This window comes from Salvelinus fontinalis, chromosome 28, assembly GCF_029448725.1.
Source record: "Salvelinus fontinalis isolate EN_2023a chromosome 28, ASM2944872v1, whole genome shotgun sequence".
Taxonomy (NCBI): Eukaryota; Metazoa; Chordata; class Actinopteri; order Salmoniformes; family Salmonidae; genus Salvelinus; species Salvelinus fontinalis.
The window spans coordinates 38,888,313-38,907,639 of NC_074692.1; the positions used below are offsets into that span (position 1 = coordinate 38,888,313).

The window sequence follows — 19,327 nt, forward strand, 5'->3', positions numbered from 1 at the left end:
AATCAGCCATTAGATCCATTGAGTGATTATGTTTCTATGGTCCTATGACTCAAGTCCCCCCAGACTCTTTGACTGACTGCCTTATGGCTTTACCAGAGGCTTCAATTACAGTAGTCTTTAGAAAGCTAATCTGATCTGAGGCTATCTCTCATCACCCCCCCCCCCCCCCCCCCCCAACCACCTCTACTCTCTTCCTGTAAAATAAACATTTCATAACTGCAATGCAGAACAGATGGGATCAGAGGAAGATGATCTCTGCTCCAGTTATAATTACAACTGTTGAACATTAGACTATTTCCTGTAGAAGTGCTGTATCAAAAATATATATTTAGCCAATTTTGTAATTTATAGTTTGACGTATGTACTGTAGATCACTGACCTATTCACCCTTGTTTGTAAGCACTCTGGTACAATTATTCAGTATATCTCCAGAGTGTGGATAAGGATGGTTTTCAGCTGTGTCCTGAAGGGTTATGGGTTGGTTTGTGGTATTAGAATATGATTGGTCCACAGAGCAGTAGATGGGAGAACCCAAGCCGCGGGTTGCGTCCCAAATGGCACCCTGTTCCCAAATAATGCACTATGTTGACCAGAGTAAAAGTAGTGTGCTATTTAGGGAATAGAGTGCCATCTGGAACGCAGGTGCTGTTCTGTCCCCTACGCCTGACCCGGTTCCAGCTATCCCTCCTGACTCTCTCTCTCTCTCTGGAAGAGGGTGAACTACTGAGCCTGAGTCTCCCTCTACCCTGCCAGCAGACCATTCCTCCCTACGCTACGTTTACAGTCTCCCTCTACCCTGCCAGCAGGCTATTCCTCACTATGCTACGTTTACAGTCTCCCTCTACCCTGCCAGCAGGCTATTCCTCCCTACGCTACGTTTAGTCTCCCTCTACCCTGCCAGCAGACCATTCCTCCCTACGCTACGTTTACAGTCTCCCTCTACCCTGCCAGCAGACCATTCCTCCCTATGCTACGTTTACAGTCTCCCTCTACCCTGCCAGCAGACCATTCCTCCCTACGCTACGTTTACAGTCTCCCTCTATCCTGCCAGCAGACCATTCCTCCCTACGCTACGTTTACAGTCTCCCTCTATCCTGCCAGCAGACCATTCCTCCCTACGCTATGTTTACAGTCTCCCTCTACCCTGCCAGCAGACCATTCCTCCCTACGCTATGTTTACAGTCTCCCTCTACCCTGCCAGCAGACCATTCCTCCCTACGCTATGTTTACAGTCTCCCTCTACCCTGCCAGCAGACCATTCCTCGCTACGTTTACAGCACCACTGTCTCTAAATAAAGGGGATGGTAAAAACCAAACAGATTATCTTTATTCCTTTCTCTCTGAGGTAGACGGGCATAAAGAGACCGATTTAACACCAGAAACCGAAGTAAGCCATGTCTAAGCCAGAATGGCCCGTAGTCACACTAACAGAGCGCTAAACTGGTTTGTTGATGGTCCAGGGGTGTAACTTTGAAGTCAGGCCTTTTCAGTTTCACAAACGGGTTGATAGTGTGCCAGGTTTGTTGCCATGTCAACTCCATTTTGGAGTTAAATATTGAAATGCTGAACTGAAGGCTAACTCTGTAATGCAAACACTGCCGTGTGGACATTCTGATAAAGGACCATGTGAAATGTGGTCATTATTTTTTTACATTAAGCGTAGTAAATAGTGATCGCGGTAACCGGCAAAAGGCGACCCTTTGCATTCAGACTGTTACATAACACGTGAATGAAGAATACACTGACTAATACATCACTATTGACAGGGAATGTCGTTATACGTTTGATTTGCAACAACTCGGGTCTGTTCAGGGATGTAGCATTACAGAACATTCAGATAGAAGTGTAGAAATATTATGAATAGAGCTGACATGACTCCATATCTTCAACATTGAGTGTTTCTTGTCCCCTAATACACCCCTGACCTTCCTTCCTCCCGCAGCCAGGACAGGCGAGGTGATTGGAGAGTTTAGCCGTCTGTATGAGCAACAGTATGCAGTGGCCCTCTTCAACAAGGTCCGCTTTGACATCGAGGGAGGAGGTGGACCCCAGCCACAGCTACTGCACCGCAAGGTAACTAACACTTTCTCCTCCACTCCTCTTGTCCTCTGCTCCTGTCCTCTACTCTGTTTCTGCCCTGATACGGTGACAGAATAACACCTGAAGTGCTGACATTTGGAACACTTTGCCCACATTATGTTGAACCTGAAGAAACTCGCCTCACTATATCAAATTGATCTTGAGTGGTACAGAACAGATATAAAACAGATTTCCACTTTGTTCTGAAGATTGAAGTGTGTTCAGATATAATAGTTACAGCATGAGAAGTCCTTGCCACTCCCACTTAAGCCAGAGGAGTAAACAGTCGTTTAGAGTTCTGTGCTAGGCTACAGAGAATCATTCAAGAGGAGTAAACAGTCGTTTAGAGTTCTGTGCTAGGCTACAGAGAATCATTCAAGAGGAGTAAACAGTCGTTTAGAGTTCTGTGCTAGGCTACAGAGAATCATTCAAGAGGAGTAAACAGTCGTTTAGAGTTCTGTGCTAGGCTACAGAGAATCATTCAAGAGGAGTAAACAGTCGTTTAGAGTTCTGTGCTAGGCTACAGAGAATCATTCAAGGAACATTGAGATATTTCCATCTCTGTTTAACAGATGTGAAGTACAAGTTGCCATGGTGTGATGCCACTCTCCCTCAGGTATCAAGTCAACTGTGCTACGAACGGAGGGAGCAACAATCTAGCTTGTGACTTCTTGAGCTACTGCCACATTTGACTTCAGGGCGAGTGACGTCCCTGTAGAGGACCCTAGGGCTCGATTTAAATCCGTAGCGCTGATCTGCTTTGTAGCACGATTTGCATTTTAAAGGCAATGTCCCACCTTAGCAGAGACTGCATTCACAGTAAACGTCATGTCGGCTCAATTGGGTATTACCTTTACATTTCAATCGCTCTATAAAGGCGGTTTGCACATGGGCCACTGTAAACGGCAATTGAACCGCAAGAATATTTGCCTACCGTGTGTAGAGACCAGCGGCCCCGGGTTGTCAGCTCGAATGTTGTCATAAAAAAATTGGTCCACTATGCGTAGCGGATGTTCAAGACTTCAGCTAATTTTAAATGTTGCCGCCTCTTGCGTTTTCCACCTGCCGCCCTACTCCCAGAACTTTTGACGATGACCGCAGCCAGTCTGTAAGTGCATTAATGCTGATCATAAGCGCTATGGTTTGAATCGAGCCCCTAGTATAACTCTTTTATTAGGAGTCTCATGAGGGTCCAGTGTTAAGCCTGTTGCCCTGTTTTTAAAGGCCTGTAACACTCTTGTAAAGAGAAACCGTTAGCTATATTCTGTCTGGCGCTACAGCTGCACTGACAATGCTAACTACATGAGGCTGTGTAAGAGATTGCAGTTTTATTATCGGTGCGGTTTTTGAGGAATGTTGGCTGTTTTCCTGAGAACAACAATACTGTCTTGATGGGCAAATGATTGGATAAATGAATCAACACTACTGTGTCTAGACTACATTTGAGACTTCAGACAGTAGCACCACATGGCAATGCAGTAAGTATGCCTGATGTTTCAAGAGGAACTCCAAGGCTTTAAATTGTAGGCCAGTCCTTGGTCCATGAAGATGGATGTCCCTAGATGCCAGTCATCAGAAGGTTTTTACAGACTCCCCTGTCTGGCCCACTCAGGTTCCTCTGGAGAATAGATCCATCTTCTCTGGAGCTCTGTTCCAGTTTCTGGAGGAGAACAATAAATGGAGAAACCAATTCCTCTTCGTTCCTGACTCCTACGCTATCAACTACTATGACAACAAAGCGGTAAGGGAAGATTTCATTAATGTCCCACATCTGCACCCCCCCCCCCCCCCCCCCACACACACACACACACACACACACACACACACACACACACACACCTTAGCTCAGTTTAACATTATGATGGTGCATTTGTCAGTTAGTGAATTGGCTAATAAAATGTGTCAATCCCTGTAGTGTACATGGAGTTCTAGATGTGTATTATATCTTCAAGGCTCATTCTCATAAATGTCATATTGTCAACAAGTTTCACTTTTGGGGATAAAGATGCAATAGAGCGTTAAATCTGCTTTGTCCTTGTGTTCCCCGTCAGTCTCATGAGAGAGGGCTTCACCCCAAGGGAAACATCAACTGTGCTGGGTATAAAGTGCTGACTTCAATGGATCAGTACCTGGAGCTGCTCAACAACAGCCTGCCTGGTGAGAACATGTTAGGACCGAGAACCAGCGACGGGGGTGGGGGTGAGGCACATGTTATGCAGGTTAACGTTTACTGTCATGAATCTTGCCCTGGCACCAAAACTGAGCGATTTCCGCTAGATGGGCCAGGTGATAAGTCAAAATTGCCTATCATGAAAACAAACATGAGCTTTTTGGTCTTAATTTAGGATTAGGGTTAGCAGTGTGGTTAGCGTTAACATCAGACTTCGTGGCTGTGCCAGCTAGTGAACACTGCAGAGCTGCCTCCAGGGCAAGATTCTGGACAATAAATGCCAACCTACATATGTTAAGACTCCTCCCATAAATGTCATAATTTTAAAGAGGAACAGAGACCTCGTATTGCACTCATTATGAACAGCTCACTGTTTGACGTAATGTGGGCATGTTCCTGTTTCTTAAGGGCTGTTTTTGTGCTACTGGATGGTTCACAACATGTGCAGAAAGGATCACTTCCCTACTGGTGCAGGACTGTTTGATGCAGTGTTGTGTAGACTGTCAATTATTGTGTCTGAATATTTGGTTTATTGTGAAGCATTGTCAACACCATTTCACCATAGCAAAATTCCTGTTACATGTAAATGTACTTGGTGCATAAAGGTTATTGTGATTGTGTGTTTCAGGTGTAAAGGCTAAAGTGGGTAACTCTCCCTTCCTGAAGTGTGCCACCCAGTTCCCTCTGATCCTGTGGCACCCGTATGCCCGCCACTACTACTTCTGTGTGGTGACGGAGAAAGAACAGCGGAAGTGGCATGCAGTCTTTCAGGACTGTGTAAGACATGCCAATGATGGTGCGTATTCCTGTCAAACCAACACAAACATTCAAGCCCAGACACACTGTATTACCCATCGAGAAGATCCTGTCATTCATTCTGTGGTCTATTTCATTCTGTGGTTGTGCCCATATTGAAAAACAAGTGGCCATTTTTATGGTTCTATGGAATGCTTGAAGGAACTTAATTGCAGTGTTCAAACGCAGTGAGTGACAGAAGTGTCTACATTATTTGGTTCCCAGCCTTGGTCCCGAGGTGTTATGGTGAGCCAGTTATTGAGTAATACATGAAGGCAAGAGCACACTTGTCTAGAATCAATGACCTCAGAGTTTTTTGATATGTATAGCAAAGTTGTTGATTTAGAGCCCCATTAACAGTAGTGCATTGCTACTAGCGGTAGCATAATGACATGTTAGCTGTTCCCATAGACTTCCAGTCATTGAGCCAACGACTAATCGTTTAAGTGCGTCTTGACAAACATATTTAAAAATATATACATACATATATTTTTTTGTGCCACCACTGCTTAATGAATATAGGTGAAACACTGGCTCAAGTATTTGAAAGATTTCAAATAGCATTTGAACCCAGGTCTGCGCACTAATACCAGACTAGATAGAACTCACACAGGGAGAGAGATTTGAGCAGTGAAGTATACACTGAACTGACTGCTGATGAAGTGATTGTCTGAACCCAGGAATGATGGTTTCCAGCTGACCACCTCCTAGCCAAACCCAGGCTGTGTTGTCCTCCCACCATCCTCACTGTCTCTTGATGGGTCCCATCATGTTTCTCTTGCAACAGCCTATCTGCAGAAATGTAGCTTGATCAACAGTGATAGAAGTGTTACCTGTCTCCTTACAGGTCTGTGTCAAATATAAGAGCCTAGTAGGTTTACATTCCAGTACATTATGATCCAATGGGGAAATGACTGTTAACTATCCTCCTAGGGTTTTATTGATAGTGTTTTGAATTAGGCCACCCATGTTGGCTCTGTAGAGCTGCACAGCAACTATGCTGGCAGAGACTGATGTATAGCTACATAGTTTATACATAGTTCTATGGTTTTGGCTTCATTTCCTCTACAGCACGTGTCAAACTCATTCCACTGAGTGTCTGCGGGTTTCCGCTCCTCCCTTGTACTTGATTGTTGAATTTAGGTCATTGGTTAGTAAGGAACTCCCCTCACCTGCTGGACTCTGTCTTAATTGAAAGGAAAAAACAAAAACCAGCAGACACTAGGCCCTCATGGAATGAGTTGACACCCCTGATCTACAGTATAATTAGCCGTCCCAGCACTTGAGCATTGACATCTGCAGTAACATCCAGTTAGTTATGTCCAAGCAGACAAACTCGGGTGACTGTTGCATTGGAATAGCCTGCATCCCAGTCTGTTTGTGCTATCATACCAACTCCCTGTCATAGTTTGGTTTGACAATGACAGCACCAACAGATCTGGGACCAGGCTAGTATTGGACAGATTTGGATTCTGGGTTTCCGGGATAGACTTTGTCTCCCCTGTCGCTATGGGGGCAGTCTCTGAGAGGGAGTATCTACCTGCCACGTTGTTTACTTTCCTCCGTATTTGCGAACTTACGTAAACCATATGCCATACACATGATTCAATATATTTCAGTTTTAGAACTGGCGTCATGTAAACTTGGGTCCAACAGTTACATCATTGACAGGAAGGAAATGAAATCTGCTGTATCTGTCTGCACAGGGCCTGTCTTGTTTAGTTATTGTGTGCAGACCAGCATTTTACTTTAATTGCAATGTGTCATGTTTTTATATACATGTATTATGAGTAGACCAGGAATACTTTTGGAGGTTTATTTATTTTTATTTTTAGCAGGGTGAATGTGAGGACAGTGTTTTGGGATGAGATCTATGCTCCCTGAACTCAGAAAAAAGAAAGAGCTGTACTGTACTTCAGTCTCTTTAGCCTCTACGTGGCCACCAGAGTTATCTTTCAATGAGGAATAATTCAGATTAGAAAAGAAACAGTCATGTCTGTAGAGAATCCCAAGAATGACAGCTACCTCTTGCCTGCTCAAAGATTCCTTTACCAGATTTTCTCTGGAGTTAGAGCTTGTGCCATTTGTCTAAATAACGGGTCTACGGTAAGCCCCTGGGGCCTTCCTTCATGCTCTCTCCCTCTCAACATAGAACATGTGGCCAGCTCATGCTAAATTCCCTGCATAAACTTTCTAGTTATGTCAGAAAACAAACTGTCCTCTAACTCCCAGATACTGTCAGCAGTACTTAGCATGTCTACTATACAACAGGAGACAACTCAATTAAGTCACATAATGACTCTAATTAAACCATCACCAATTGTGGACTGGGAGTGCTTAGTCAGGCAATCCCTCCCTGTGCTCGTTTTGTTTTATTTGTTATTTAACCTTTTTAATTAACTAGGCAAGTTGGTTAAGAACAAATTCTTATTTACAATGACGCACTACCCCAGCCAAACCTGGACGACGCTGGGCCAATTGTGCGCTGCCCTATGGGACTTCCAATCACGGACGGCTGTGATACAGCCTGGATTCGTACCAGGGTCTGTAGATGCACTGAGATGCAGTGCCTTAGACCGCTGCACCACTCGGGAGCCCTATTACTACACAGCTGATTCAAATGATCAAAGCGTGATGGTTAGGTGTTTTTATTATTTTGAGTAAGCTGTGTAGTGCTATGGCAAAAACCATATTGTGCACCCCTTGGGGTTCTAAAGACCAAGTTTGGGGAAACCCTGGTTTAGGGTTTGACTATCCATCTGCTTTTCAGTTGTTTTAAGGATTAGCACTTCAAGTACTGTGATCTCTTTATTAGGGTTGCAGAAGGAGGGTATATTACTGGAAACTTTAGAAGTTTACCTGAGAACTACCAGAGTTTTGGTATCTTTCAAGGATTTTGTGTAATCCATCAAAACATCTAGTGGCCCTTTTGGGTACTTCAGATTCTAACAGGTGCCCGTAATGATCCTGGCTCTCTGGTAAAATAGATTATAAAATAGATTTTAGAATATAACATGTAATGACAAATCTGTAAAACGTGATCCTAAATATAAACCCACTTAGTGCATACAATTTGGTGTTTAATATGAGGCTTTCAGCATGAAATATCCTTACATTTTTAAAACCTTACACAAAAAATATTTTTGTTGTCAAACTGGTGGCAGTTTTGGAAAAAAGTCAATAGTTGGAAGAGTTGCAGAGGAAATGAGAAATAATGCTTTTTTTTAATGATCTAATAAACCGCATGTTGTTTTCTGGAACTATATGGTCTATGTACTAAACTCCTGGACATATGGACACAGATGTATATATTTTTGAAGTTATTCAAGAATAAATGACCAAAGTTGCGATTTTTTTATATTTCGCAAAATTACTGAAGATTCTGTTAACATTGGTAAATTACCGGTAGTTTTTCACCGCTACTCCTTATAACGGTAGGTAGCCTAGTGGTTAGAGCATTGGGCCAGTAACTGAAAGGTTTCTGGATCGAATCATCCTTGAGCTGACATGGTAAAAATCTGTTGTTCTGCCCCAGAACAAGGCAGTTAACCCACTGTTCCCCGGTAGGTCATCATTGCAAATAAGAATTTGTTCTTAACTGACTTGCCTATTTAAATATAAAGGTTCAACTTTTTATTTAATTTTTTAATTGCCTTATGACCCAAGGCACAGACCAGCCTATACACAGCACATCACTAAATGTATACAATGTGTAGAAGCTCCAGTCTGATTCACCATCATAAAGAGGTGGACCACAATGTTATAGAACCAGTCTGTAGCATGCACATCCCATATGTCAGGGGTTCTCAAACCTCTCGTCGGGAACCCCAAGCCGTTCCATGCATTTGAACTATTCCAGAGCTAGCACACCGGATTTCAACTAATCGTCAAGCCCTTGACGAGGGGAATCATATTAGCTAGTTTAGGGAGACAATAAACATGTGAAACGCCTGGGGGTCCCCGAGGAGAGGTTTCAGGACCATTGCCAAATGGCACCCTATTCCCTATATAGTACAAAAGTAGTCCCTGGTCAAAAGTAGTACACTATATAGTGAATAGGCTTCCATTTGGGATGCACACCAAGTGTTCATGAAGCCAGGCCCTGAGTGGACAGACAGTGTCTTACTGCTGGCAGCGTAGCTTCGTGTTTAGATTGCAGGCTCAGTAAACTCTGGTATGTGGTGGCAATTAATTTCCTCGGCTGGGCCACCCATCCTCTCTGGCTCTTCAATGGTATTATAATTGTTTATTTTTTTTTAACTGTTATCACTTCGCTTTAGCAGCAGTGGATTTGTCATTCCTGCTAATAAAGCTTATTTGAATCCGAAACACCCGTACGTACACATGTGCACTGAAGCTGGTCCCTCTGACAACAATGCAGACTATTTTAAAATCTGTCTGAAAAGAAATAGCCTGACCAGTACCTTATAAGGACATACCCCTACTAGCTAACATGCCCCAGATGTGACACAGGCTTGGGTAGTGTGTGTGTGAATGGCTCTGTATGGCAGTGTTAATTTTGGCACTTTTTATAATTTAGTCTGCCCTTAGTCATTTTGTCTAAAATATTAAGTCATAGTCACGTTGTCATTTGAATAATGACTTGGTCTAGTTACAAAGTGAGCCATTTAAGTCGACTAAATGCCCTTTAATTTTAGTCACATCACATTTATATTGCCTCAGTAACCTATAGTAAACAAATCACTTACTTCCATGTGCACAAATATATATATATATATATAGCCTTGTCCTACCAAAATATTTTTCCTTTTCTCTTCATAATAGCAGAAATATGACGTATAAAAGTATGTGTCTCAGCGACATTATTGTTATCAGAAGCTGCAGCCACATTGGTGTCTAAAGTAGAACTGGAGCTATTGACTTTCGCCCAGTGATTTAGTCAAGTCACTAAACCTAGAGCCCCAAGTCCCCTGTGGTCGAGTCGCAAGACCCTATGACTAAAGTCTGAGTCCCAGTCCTGATCCAAGTGCTCACGTCTGAGTCACTGGGTGCACATGAACTCAAAGCCACCGGTCGGCTGTATTGGTACTCCCCAGTAGGACCAGTCCTCCATTGGAATGAATGGCATTCTACAGTATTTCAAGTCAATGTTTAAAGGACAAAATGACATGTATTTTTGTTTGTTGTAATGGAGACTAACATTAGCAGGAACAAAAATTACTTTAAGAAATGTAAGAACCTTCAATGCTGCAGAATTCTTTGCGGGGTGCCTTTCCCCAGGACTGTTTCAAGGCACAGAGCTGTCTCGGAGCTCTACGGACAATTCCTTCAACCTCATGGCTTGGTTTTTGCTCTGACATTCACTGTCAACTGTGGGACCTTGTATCCACAGGTGTGTGCCTTTCCAAATCATGTCCAATCAATTTAATTTACCACAGGTGGACTCCAAGTTGTAGAAACATCTCAAGGATGATCAATGGAAACCTGAGCTAAATTTCAAGCCTCATAGCAAAGGTTTTGAAAACTTATGTCAAGGTATTCCGTGTTTTTTTATTTTCAATAAATGTGCAAAAATTTCAACAAGAATTTGCTTTGTCATTATGGGGTATTATGTGTAGGGTGCTGAGTATGTAAATACATTTTAGAATAAGGCTGTAACGTAACAAAGTGGAAAAAGTCCAGGGGTCTGAATACTATAGCCAAAAGTTGAGAATGACACATTAATGTTCACAAAGTCTGCTGCCTCAGTGTCTTTAGATATTTGTCAGGTTACTATGGAATACAGAAGTATAATTACAAGCATTTCATAAGTGTCAAAGGCTTTTATTGACAATTATATGAAGTTGATGCAAAGAGTCAATATTTGCAGTGTTGACCCTTTTTAAGCCCTCTGCAATCCGCCCTGGCATGCTGTCAATTCACTTCTAGGCCACATCCTGACTGATGGCTGCCCATTCTTCAATAATCAATGCTTAGAGTTTGTCAGAATTTGTGGGTTTGTTTGTCCACCCGCTTCTTGAGGATTGACCAAGTTCTCAATGGGATTAAGGTCTGGGGAGTTTCCTGGCCATGGACCCAAAATATCAATGTTTTGTTTCGATGAGCCACTTGGTTATCACTTTTGCCTTATGGCAAGGTGCTCCATCATGCTGGAAAGGGCATTGTTAGTCAACAAACTGTTCCTGAATGGTTGGGAGAAGTTGCTCTGAGGATGTTTTGGTACCATTATTTATTCATGGCTGTGTTCTTAGGCAAAATTGTGAGTGAGCCCACTCCCTTGGCTGAGAAGCAACCCCACACATGAATGGTCTCCGGATGCTTTACTGTTGGCATGACACGGGACTGATGGTAGCGCTCACCTTGTCTTCTCCGGACAAGCTTTTTTCCGGATGCCCCAAACATTCGGAAAGGGGATTCATCAGAGAAAATGACTTTACCCCAGTCCTCAGCAGTCCGATCACTGTACCTTTTACAGAATATCAGTCTGTCCCTGATGTTTTTCCTGGAGAGAAGTGGCTTCTTTGCTGCCATTCTTTACACCAGGCCATCCTCAAAGTCTTCGCCTCACTGTGCATGCAGATACACTCACACCTGCCTGCTGCCATTCCTAAGCATGCTCTGTACTGGTCGTTCCCCGAGGCTGAATCAACTTTAGGAGATGGTCCTGGCGCTTGCTGGACTTTCTTGAGCGCCCTGAAGCATTCTTAACAACAATTGAACCGCTCTCCTTGAAGTTCTTGATGATCTGATAAATGGTTGATTTAGGTGCAATCTTACTGGCAGCAATATCCTTGCCTGTGAAGCCCATTTTTGTACAAAGCGATGATGACGGCATGCGTTTCCTTGCAGGTAACCATGGTTGACAGAGGAATAACAATGATTCCAAGCACCACCCTCCTTTTGAAGCTTCCAGTCTGTTATTCGAACTCAATCAGCATGACAGAGTGATCTCCAGCCTTCTCCTCGTCAACACTCACACCTGTGTTAACGAAAGAATCACTGACATGTCAGGTGGTCCTTTTGTGGCAGGGCTGAAATGTAGTGGAAATGTTTTTTGGGGGGATTCAGTTCATCTGCATTGCAAAGATGGACTTCGCAATTCATCTGATCACTCTTCATAACATTCTGGACTATATGCAAATTGCCATCATACAAACTGATGCAGCAGACTTTGTGAAAATTAATATTTGTCATTCTTAACTTTTGGCCACGACTGTACACATCATTGGTCTTCAACACTCTGCCCGTGTGCTGCTAATATTTGCTTGTCACTGAAAAGCTCTCAATTTCGTAAAACTCTTGTCCAGTCCACTTAGTCAGATTTTAGTGTCACACAATTTTGTAGTCTCATTTTAGTCAACTGAAATGGGAGAAAAAAACATTCATCGTTCTTTTCTGGGTCTATTTAGTCATCTAGTGGCGTCAATTCGCACAAAATGAGTTTGACAAATATTTTGATCACTTTGACAAAGAACTGGTGTATAATTGGCAGATGACCATGTACACACACACACACACATCCATTAATATACAGTACTGGAATTTCAGCACAGGCTAGACTTTGTCTAGTTTAGCTTTTTGGGGGCTCTTGAAGAAATCCCTCCAATTTCTCCTGAGGCAGTGCCAAAATAAATGGCCATGGCCCCACCCTTAAACTCTCTGTCTCTCTCACACATAGAAAGGGGGGGCTGGGCCTGTGGACTTCCTGCCTGGAGCAATGTGCTCTGGTAGATTATCTATCCCCCCCCCTCATAACGCTCACAGGCCTCTCACACACACAGCCCTACCCTGCCCTGCACACATTCACTTCCTGCCTTTGTCATAGCTGGAGTCCACACACACAGCAATTACACAGAATCGCATTGAGTTCATTTCTAAATTCTCCCATTTTTATCACAACACAGGGTAGCTCTCTAGGGGCCTCCTGTAGAGTTGTTTGAATGCAGAGCCTGTGCATGCCATTCTAAGTTCATTATTACTTCATTTTGACGCTTTCAGCAGAGGTGGAGATAATCTAAGCAGGTGGTGTGATTTGAACTCTATCCATTAGGGGGAGCGGGTGGTTTGATTTGAACTCTATCCATTAGGGGGAGCGGGTGGTGTGATTTGAACTCTATCCATTAGGGGGAGCGGGTGGTGTGATTTGAACTCTATCCATTAGGGGGAGCGGGTGGTGTGATTTGAACTCTATCCATTAGGGGGAGCGGGTGGTGTGATTTGAACTCTATCCATTAGGGGGAGCGGGTGGTGTGATTTGAACTCTATCCATTAGGGGGAGCGGGTGGTTTGATTTGAACTCTATCCATTAGGGGGAGCGGGTGGTGTGATTTGAACTCTATCCATTAGGGGGAGCGGGTGGTTTGATTTGAACTCTATCCATTAGGGGGAGCGGGTGGTGTGATTTGAACTCTATCCATTAGGGGGAGCGGGTGGTGTGATTTGAACTCTATCCATTAGGGGGAGCGGGTGGTGTGATTTGAACTCTATCCATTAGGGGGAGCGGGTGGTGTGATTTGAACTCTATCCATTAGGGGGAGCGGGTGGTTTGATTTGAACTCTATCCATTAGGGGGAGCGGGTGGTGTGATTTGAACTCTATCCATTAGGGGGAGCGGGTGGTGTGATTTGAACTCTATCCATTAGGGGGAGCGGGTGGTGTGATTTGAACTCTATCCATTAGGGGGAGCGGGTGGTGTGATTTGAACTCTATCCATTAGGGGGAGCGGGTGGTGTGATTTGAACTCTATCCATTAGGGGGAGCGGGTGGTGTGATTTGAACTCTATCCATTAGGGGGAGCGGGTGGTGTGATTTGAACTCTATCCATTAGGGGGAGCGGGTGGTGTGATTTGAACTCTATCCATTAGGGGGAGCGGGTGGTGTGATTTGAACTCTATCCATTAGGGGGAGCGGGTGGTGTGAACTCTAGCCATTAGGCCCTAATGGCTAGAGTTCACACCACCTGCTTAGATCAGTTTATTTGTTGTCTACACAGATTTGCAGGTGTTATGACAGGTGCAGCAAACTGCTTATGTTACTAGCTCCAACCGTGCAATAGAATGAGCTATGTAGAGAATAAAGTGTAAATACAGTGTATTTAGACCCTTTGACTTTAACACATTTTGTTACATTACAGCCTTGTTCTAAAATCAATCTACACACTACCCTCAATCTACACACAATACCCCAAAAAACGTTATTCTTTTAAATGTTTGCAAAAGTTTTACAAATAAACATATCACATTTACATAAGTATTCAGACCATTTACTCAATACTTTGTTGAATCACCTTTTGGCAGCGATTACAGCCTCGAGTCTTCTTGGGTAGGACCCTACAAGCTTGGCACACCTGTATTTGGGGAGTTTCTCCCATTCTTCTCTGCAGATCCTCTCAAGCTCTGTCAGGTTGGATGGGGAGTGTTGCTGCACAGCTATTTTCAGGTCTCTCCAGAGATGTTTGATCGGGTTGAAGTCCGGGCTCTGGCTGGGCCACTCAAGGACATTCAGAGACTTGTCCTGAAGCCACTCCTGCGTTGTCTTGGCTGTGTGCTTAGGATCGTTGTCCTGTTGGAAGGTGAACCTGTAGCAAAGGTTCTGAATACTTATGCAAATAAGTGATTTATTTATTTTTAGCAAAAAAATCAATACCGGTTTTTGATTTGTCATTATGGGGTGGTGTGTGTAGATTTGATGAGGGGTGGGGGGGGATTTCAATACATTTTAGAATAAGGCTATAACGTAACAAAATGTGGAAAAAGTCAAGACGTTTGAATATGTTCCGAATTTGCAGTGTATATCACACAGTGAGTTAACTGTATATAAACAGAACATAAGGTGACTAGCCTTCAGACTATATACTGTACATGGGGAATTAGTTTCATGGTGCAGTGTACCGGGCAGGTAGCCGGCTAGTCATGGCTGTTCAACAGTCTGATGGCCTGGTGATAGAAGCTGTTTCACAATCATTAAGCCATTACGGGTTGTAGCTACTTCAGTATTCGGAAATGATTGGGCCATTTTTAGGGAAGACAAAAGTTCTTACTTCCTTTAAAATGGTTACTGTGGATTCTCCCTGGGTTGCCATGGCAATGCTCTGATAAATAACTCTAAAAGCCAGGCTAGTCCCTGCTGCCACTAGAGGGTGACTGTTCTCTGTGTGTGTTTGATCACTCTGCAATCTCACTGTATTAGACTCTGTTTCCTTTTAAGGAATAGCCTCCTACTCTGCTGTCCAGATTAAGACGGTGACCCTTGGTCTACATACACTTCTCTTTCTGGGCAAAGTGCAACAAACTAGGAATGGAACTCCTTTTTCAAGCATGTTTTAGCCTCCAAAATATTTTAGAAAGCATTTTTCTATGTATGTACTTTGTAGAAAGTGTAACCAATATTTTCTCTGAGATTTGTTGTGATTTAAATGCTAAACTTGTACAATGTGAATTTAGAAAGTATTAAAATCAACCCTTACTATGTTGTTTCTGGTCCACTAACAACACCGCTCCTCTGTGGTTATCCCATAGGTTTATCAGAGGAGAGCCAGGTGCAGACTCCGGCCTTCACAGACGCAGTGAGGCTCTACCGCCAAGCCCGCGGGCAGTATGGCACCTGGGAGATGATGTGTGGGATCCCCTCACAGGTCAGCATGCCACAGCGAATGACAGTCTGTCACATGTGCTGGTCTGATCTGTATGTGTCTCATTGGTGTTGTTATAGGGCGCTATGAATGAATTCCACTGTTTGGTTATAGTGTGAACAAGCACACGGTGACACCACTCTCTGCCCTGTCTGCCTCCCATTCTGCTGTCCAACAGAGGGTCAGGGCCCAGTGAGTTCATGCCTACAGGATTGTGTCACCAGGGCAGGGTCCATAGTGACATCAACTCGCAGCTGGACTGTGCATCCCTAATGATACGTTGTTCCCTATGTAGTGCACTATGGGCCTTGGTCAAAAGTGGTGCACTGTATAGGATACCATTTGGGATTCATCCCTGTATGCTCCCTGTTGCTGTTCACTCTGGGGTTGCAGTGTCATACTGATGGTTATTTTGCTGACCAGGGCTCTGACTGTAGGTCATACAAATTGTGGAGCATGCAGAGCACCCAGATTCTGGTGAATAAGACTACGAATTTCATATCACTATGGAAATATGGCTGTTGGGTCTCTTACAAATACTTTTGGACAGCTGAAGCAAGCTTCAAGGAGATGGTGTTTTCTAGTTGTCATCTATAACACATGAATCCACCTCTGTGTTGTGTATCCCTCCTGTAGATTCTGGCCAACCTGGTGATGGAGACTCTTCTCCCTGAGCTCAGGGATCTGATCTCTCCTCGACTCAAAGGCAAAATGCACGACAGGCAGAGGAACTGGATGCTAGTAAGTCACATCTCTCACACAACAGTCAAAGTACACCTTTATAAATTATACCAAGCAATCGGGAAAATATCTTCCCCCTTAGCTTCTGTTTCCTGTTTTGACATGAGTCCCTGTGTTCCCCTGCGCTGTACGACACGATGGGTGCGCTGTACGACACGATGGGTGCGCTGTACGACACGATGGGTGCGCTGTACGACACGATGGGTGCGCTGTACGACACGATGGGTGCGCTGTACGACACGATGGGTGCGCTGTACGACACGATGGGTGCGCTGTACGACACGATGGGTGCGCTGTACGACACGATGGGTGCGCTGTACGACACGATGGGTGCGCTGTACGACACGATGGGTGCGCTGTACGACACGATGGGTGCGCTGTACGACACGATGGGTGCGCTGTACGACACGATGGGTGCGCTGTACGACACGATGGGTGCGCTGTACGACACGATGGGTGCGCTGTACGACACGATGGGTGCGCTGTACGACACGATGGGTGCGCTGTACGACACGATGGGTGCGCTGTACGACACGATGGGTGCGCTTTACTCGAAGATCTCCAACCTTTCAGAAGGGCTGGGATCAAGGCAGAGGATGAATTTCTTTTGACTGCAAGGAAAAGGGTTCAATAAAGTATTCTTCTGTGTCACCATGCAGGTCTGCGACGCGGTGTATGGTCTGGTGGTGAGGCAGGCCCAGGCCCAGTACGAGGCTGTGGTGCAGAGCTGTGAGGCCCGACGTCCTCCTCTAGAGGCCTCCATACGCACAGACATGGACCAGATCATCACCTCAAAGGAGCACGTTGCCAACAAAATCAAAGGTGAGCCCTCGGTGACCTCTGCTGTTAGTTCTGTGGACGACGACTCTCCCCTTTTCATTGTCCTATCTCTATCAAAATAAAGAAATATCACACAAATATATTTAAGAGGATGAGCCCTCCACAGTAGAATGAAGTTGACCCTAGTCCTAGAAACTGACCCAAGGACAGTTTTGCCTTCCACCTCGTGTGTGTGACGTTTTTACAATTATTCCTGCACAATAACAAAAGATAGTTACCCAGTAATTTATAATACAGGAATTTTCTTTTCATGCTACCCACAACCCCACCCAACTTCTCATCTACCTTCTCAGCCACAACCATTCCCACCCAGACATCTCTTCCCTATGGCTAGGAGAAGAGCAGACAGAATTTTGCAAACATTTCATAAACAAATAATAACACAAAGACATACAGAAAATAAAAATACAAGTATATGCATACGGGAAAAACAATTAAGTCATGAATTTTGGTGGAGTAAAGTCATCCTACGTCTCTGCCCAATAAGGGCAACTTGGAACCGTAACTGGTCAATTCCAGTAGCTTCAGTGGATTATAGTCCTCCATGTCTGGTCTGCATGTTTACCTGTGAGTCCACAGGTATTTACCAACAGATTGACAGGTGATTTTCACAGCCACATATGGCTCGATTTAATCCGTAACGTGGAAAGTTCAGCGTGATTTGAAATTGAAAGGCAATGTTTTCACATAAGCGGAGACTGCATTCACTTTAAACGCTGCATATGTCATCTCAATCAGAAAATACCTTTACATTTCAAGCGTGCAATCTGTATAGCAGCGATGCAGATTCAGTAGAGTCCCCTTAGACAGGTTAATGTTGTGTGACAGCATGTGTCCATCGAGTGGAACGCAGGAAGACTAGCAGCATTCCACAGTTATGAGGGTGACTAAGCCTTACCATTAGTCTGACAGACAGACCTGCTGTCAGAGCGATGGCTCTGTGGTCATGGACAGGAGCTGAAGTCCTTTGGCCGACTCGTATCTTGAGAAAAGCACGTGTGTCACAGTAGGACTTCTGCCAGTTTTTAAAGTTATCTAGCCTAGCCCACTCTTTGTTGACATTCTCTCTCTGTCACCCCATCACAGCGGTGGTGCTGCCTAAGGCAGAGAAGCTGCTGACAGTTAGTATCCAGCCCTACATCAGCTCTATCCTGGAGGCCCTGATGGAGCCCACCAGCCGAGGCTTCTCTCAGGTCAGAGACGTCTTCTTCAGAGAGCTGGTGGACTTGAGCAAGAACACACTGAACGACGGCACCAAGGAGAAAGTGGGAGAGGTGAGAGGGCTCAGCTTCTGATTATAAGCCTAGTGAAACTGCATCTCAGGTTTGCGGCTTACACTGTAGGTTTGCATAGAACAATGTAGTGATTTTACATTTAGAATTGTATTTGGGATACAGCCATGTGTGAAATGTATGACTAGTTGTATCATTCTACCCTTTGTGTGTTCTGTAGAGACTATAGTAAGTATACTAGGTCAATGCCCAGTCTTTCTCTTTTTATTTTCCCCCATCTCAGCACATGGAGAAGATCTCTATGCTGGCGTTCCACCCGGTGAAGATGCAGAGCTGCTATGAGAAAGTAGAGGACTTGAGTCTGGATGGCCTGCAGCAGAGGTTTGATGTCTCCAGCCCCTCTGTGTTTGTCCAGAGAGCACAGATTCTCATGAGAGAGGTAAAACTACTCCTACACAATATGAAGCCTTGTCCCAACCAGAATGGCCCATATGGTACTAGGTGATCTCATGTTTCTGTAACGTGGGGCAGCTCGATGTACAAGTACACCACCTGGACAGGATACTAGTCTGTCGCCCTACACCTTATTACATGCTGCAAAACGTGACACAGCATCTTACTGCTGATAGCTCTAACTATCACACACACAGTATTTTACAACTAGTCCTCAGAATATGGTACTCATTCAATAAGTGCTCATGTCTCTTGAGTTCCTGCTGGTGACTGCTGAGAGGATGCAGTCTGCAGGTCTCTGTGGTGGGTGGTTGTGCTGTTTTGTCTGAGGTCCTCAGATCTACAGGGCGTTCTTCATTGTTGTGGTTGGAGAACAAGCACATTCTGGTCAGCGAGTGGTGGGGTTTTGGTTGGCTGTCATTGGCT

The 19,327-nt window shown here is 44.3% G+C and overlaps 1 protein-coding gene across 1 annotated transcript in view; it reads left to right on the forward strand.

Annotated features, from left to right (window-relative positions):
• The window catches only part of LOC129826689 (protein Niban 2-like), a 35,389-nt gene that overhangs the window by 8,163 nt on the left and 7,899 nt on the right, over positions 1-19,327 (forward strand). The window contains exons 2-10 of the mRNA XM_055887695.1: positions 1,943-2,073; positions 3,692-3,820; positions 4,131-4,236; positions 4,878-5,045; positions 15,523-15,638; positions 16,272-16,376; positions 17,036-17,198; positions 18,303-18,490; positions 18,732-18,887. Coding sequence (XP_055743670.1) covers positions 1,943-2,073; positions 3,692-3,820; positions 4,131-4,236; positions 4,878-5,045; positions 15,523-15,638; positions 16,272-16,376; positions 17,036-17,198; positions 18,303-18,490; positions 18,732-18,887 — 1,262 coding nt within the window. The remainder of the gene's footprint in view (positions 1-1,942; positions 2,074-3,691; positions 3,821-4,130; positions 4,237-4,877; positions 5,046-15,522; positions 15,639-16,271; positions 16,377-17,035; positions 17,199-18,302; positions 18,491-18,731; positions 18,888-19,327) is intronic.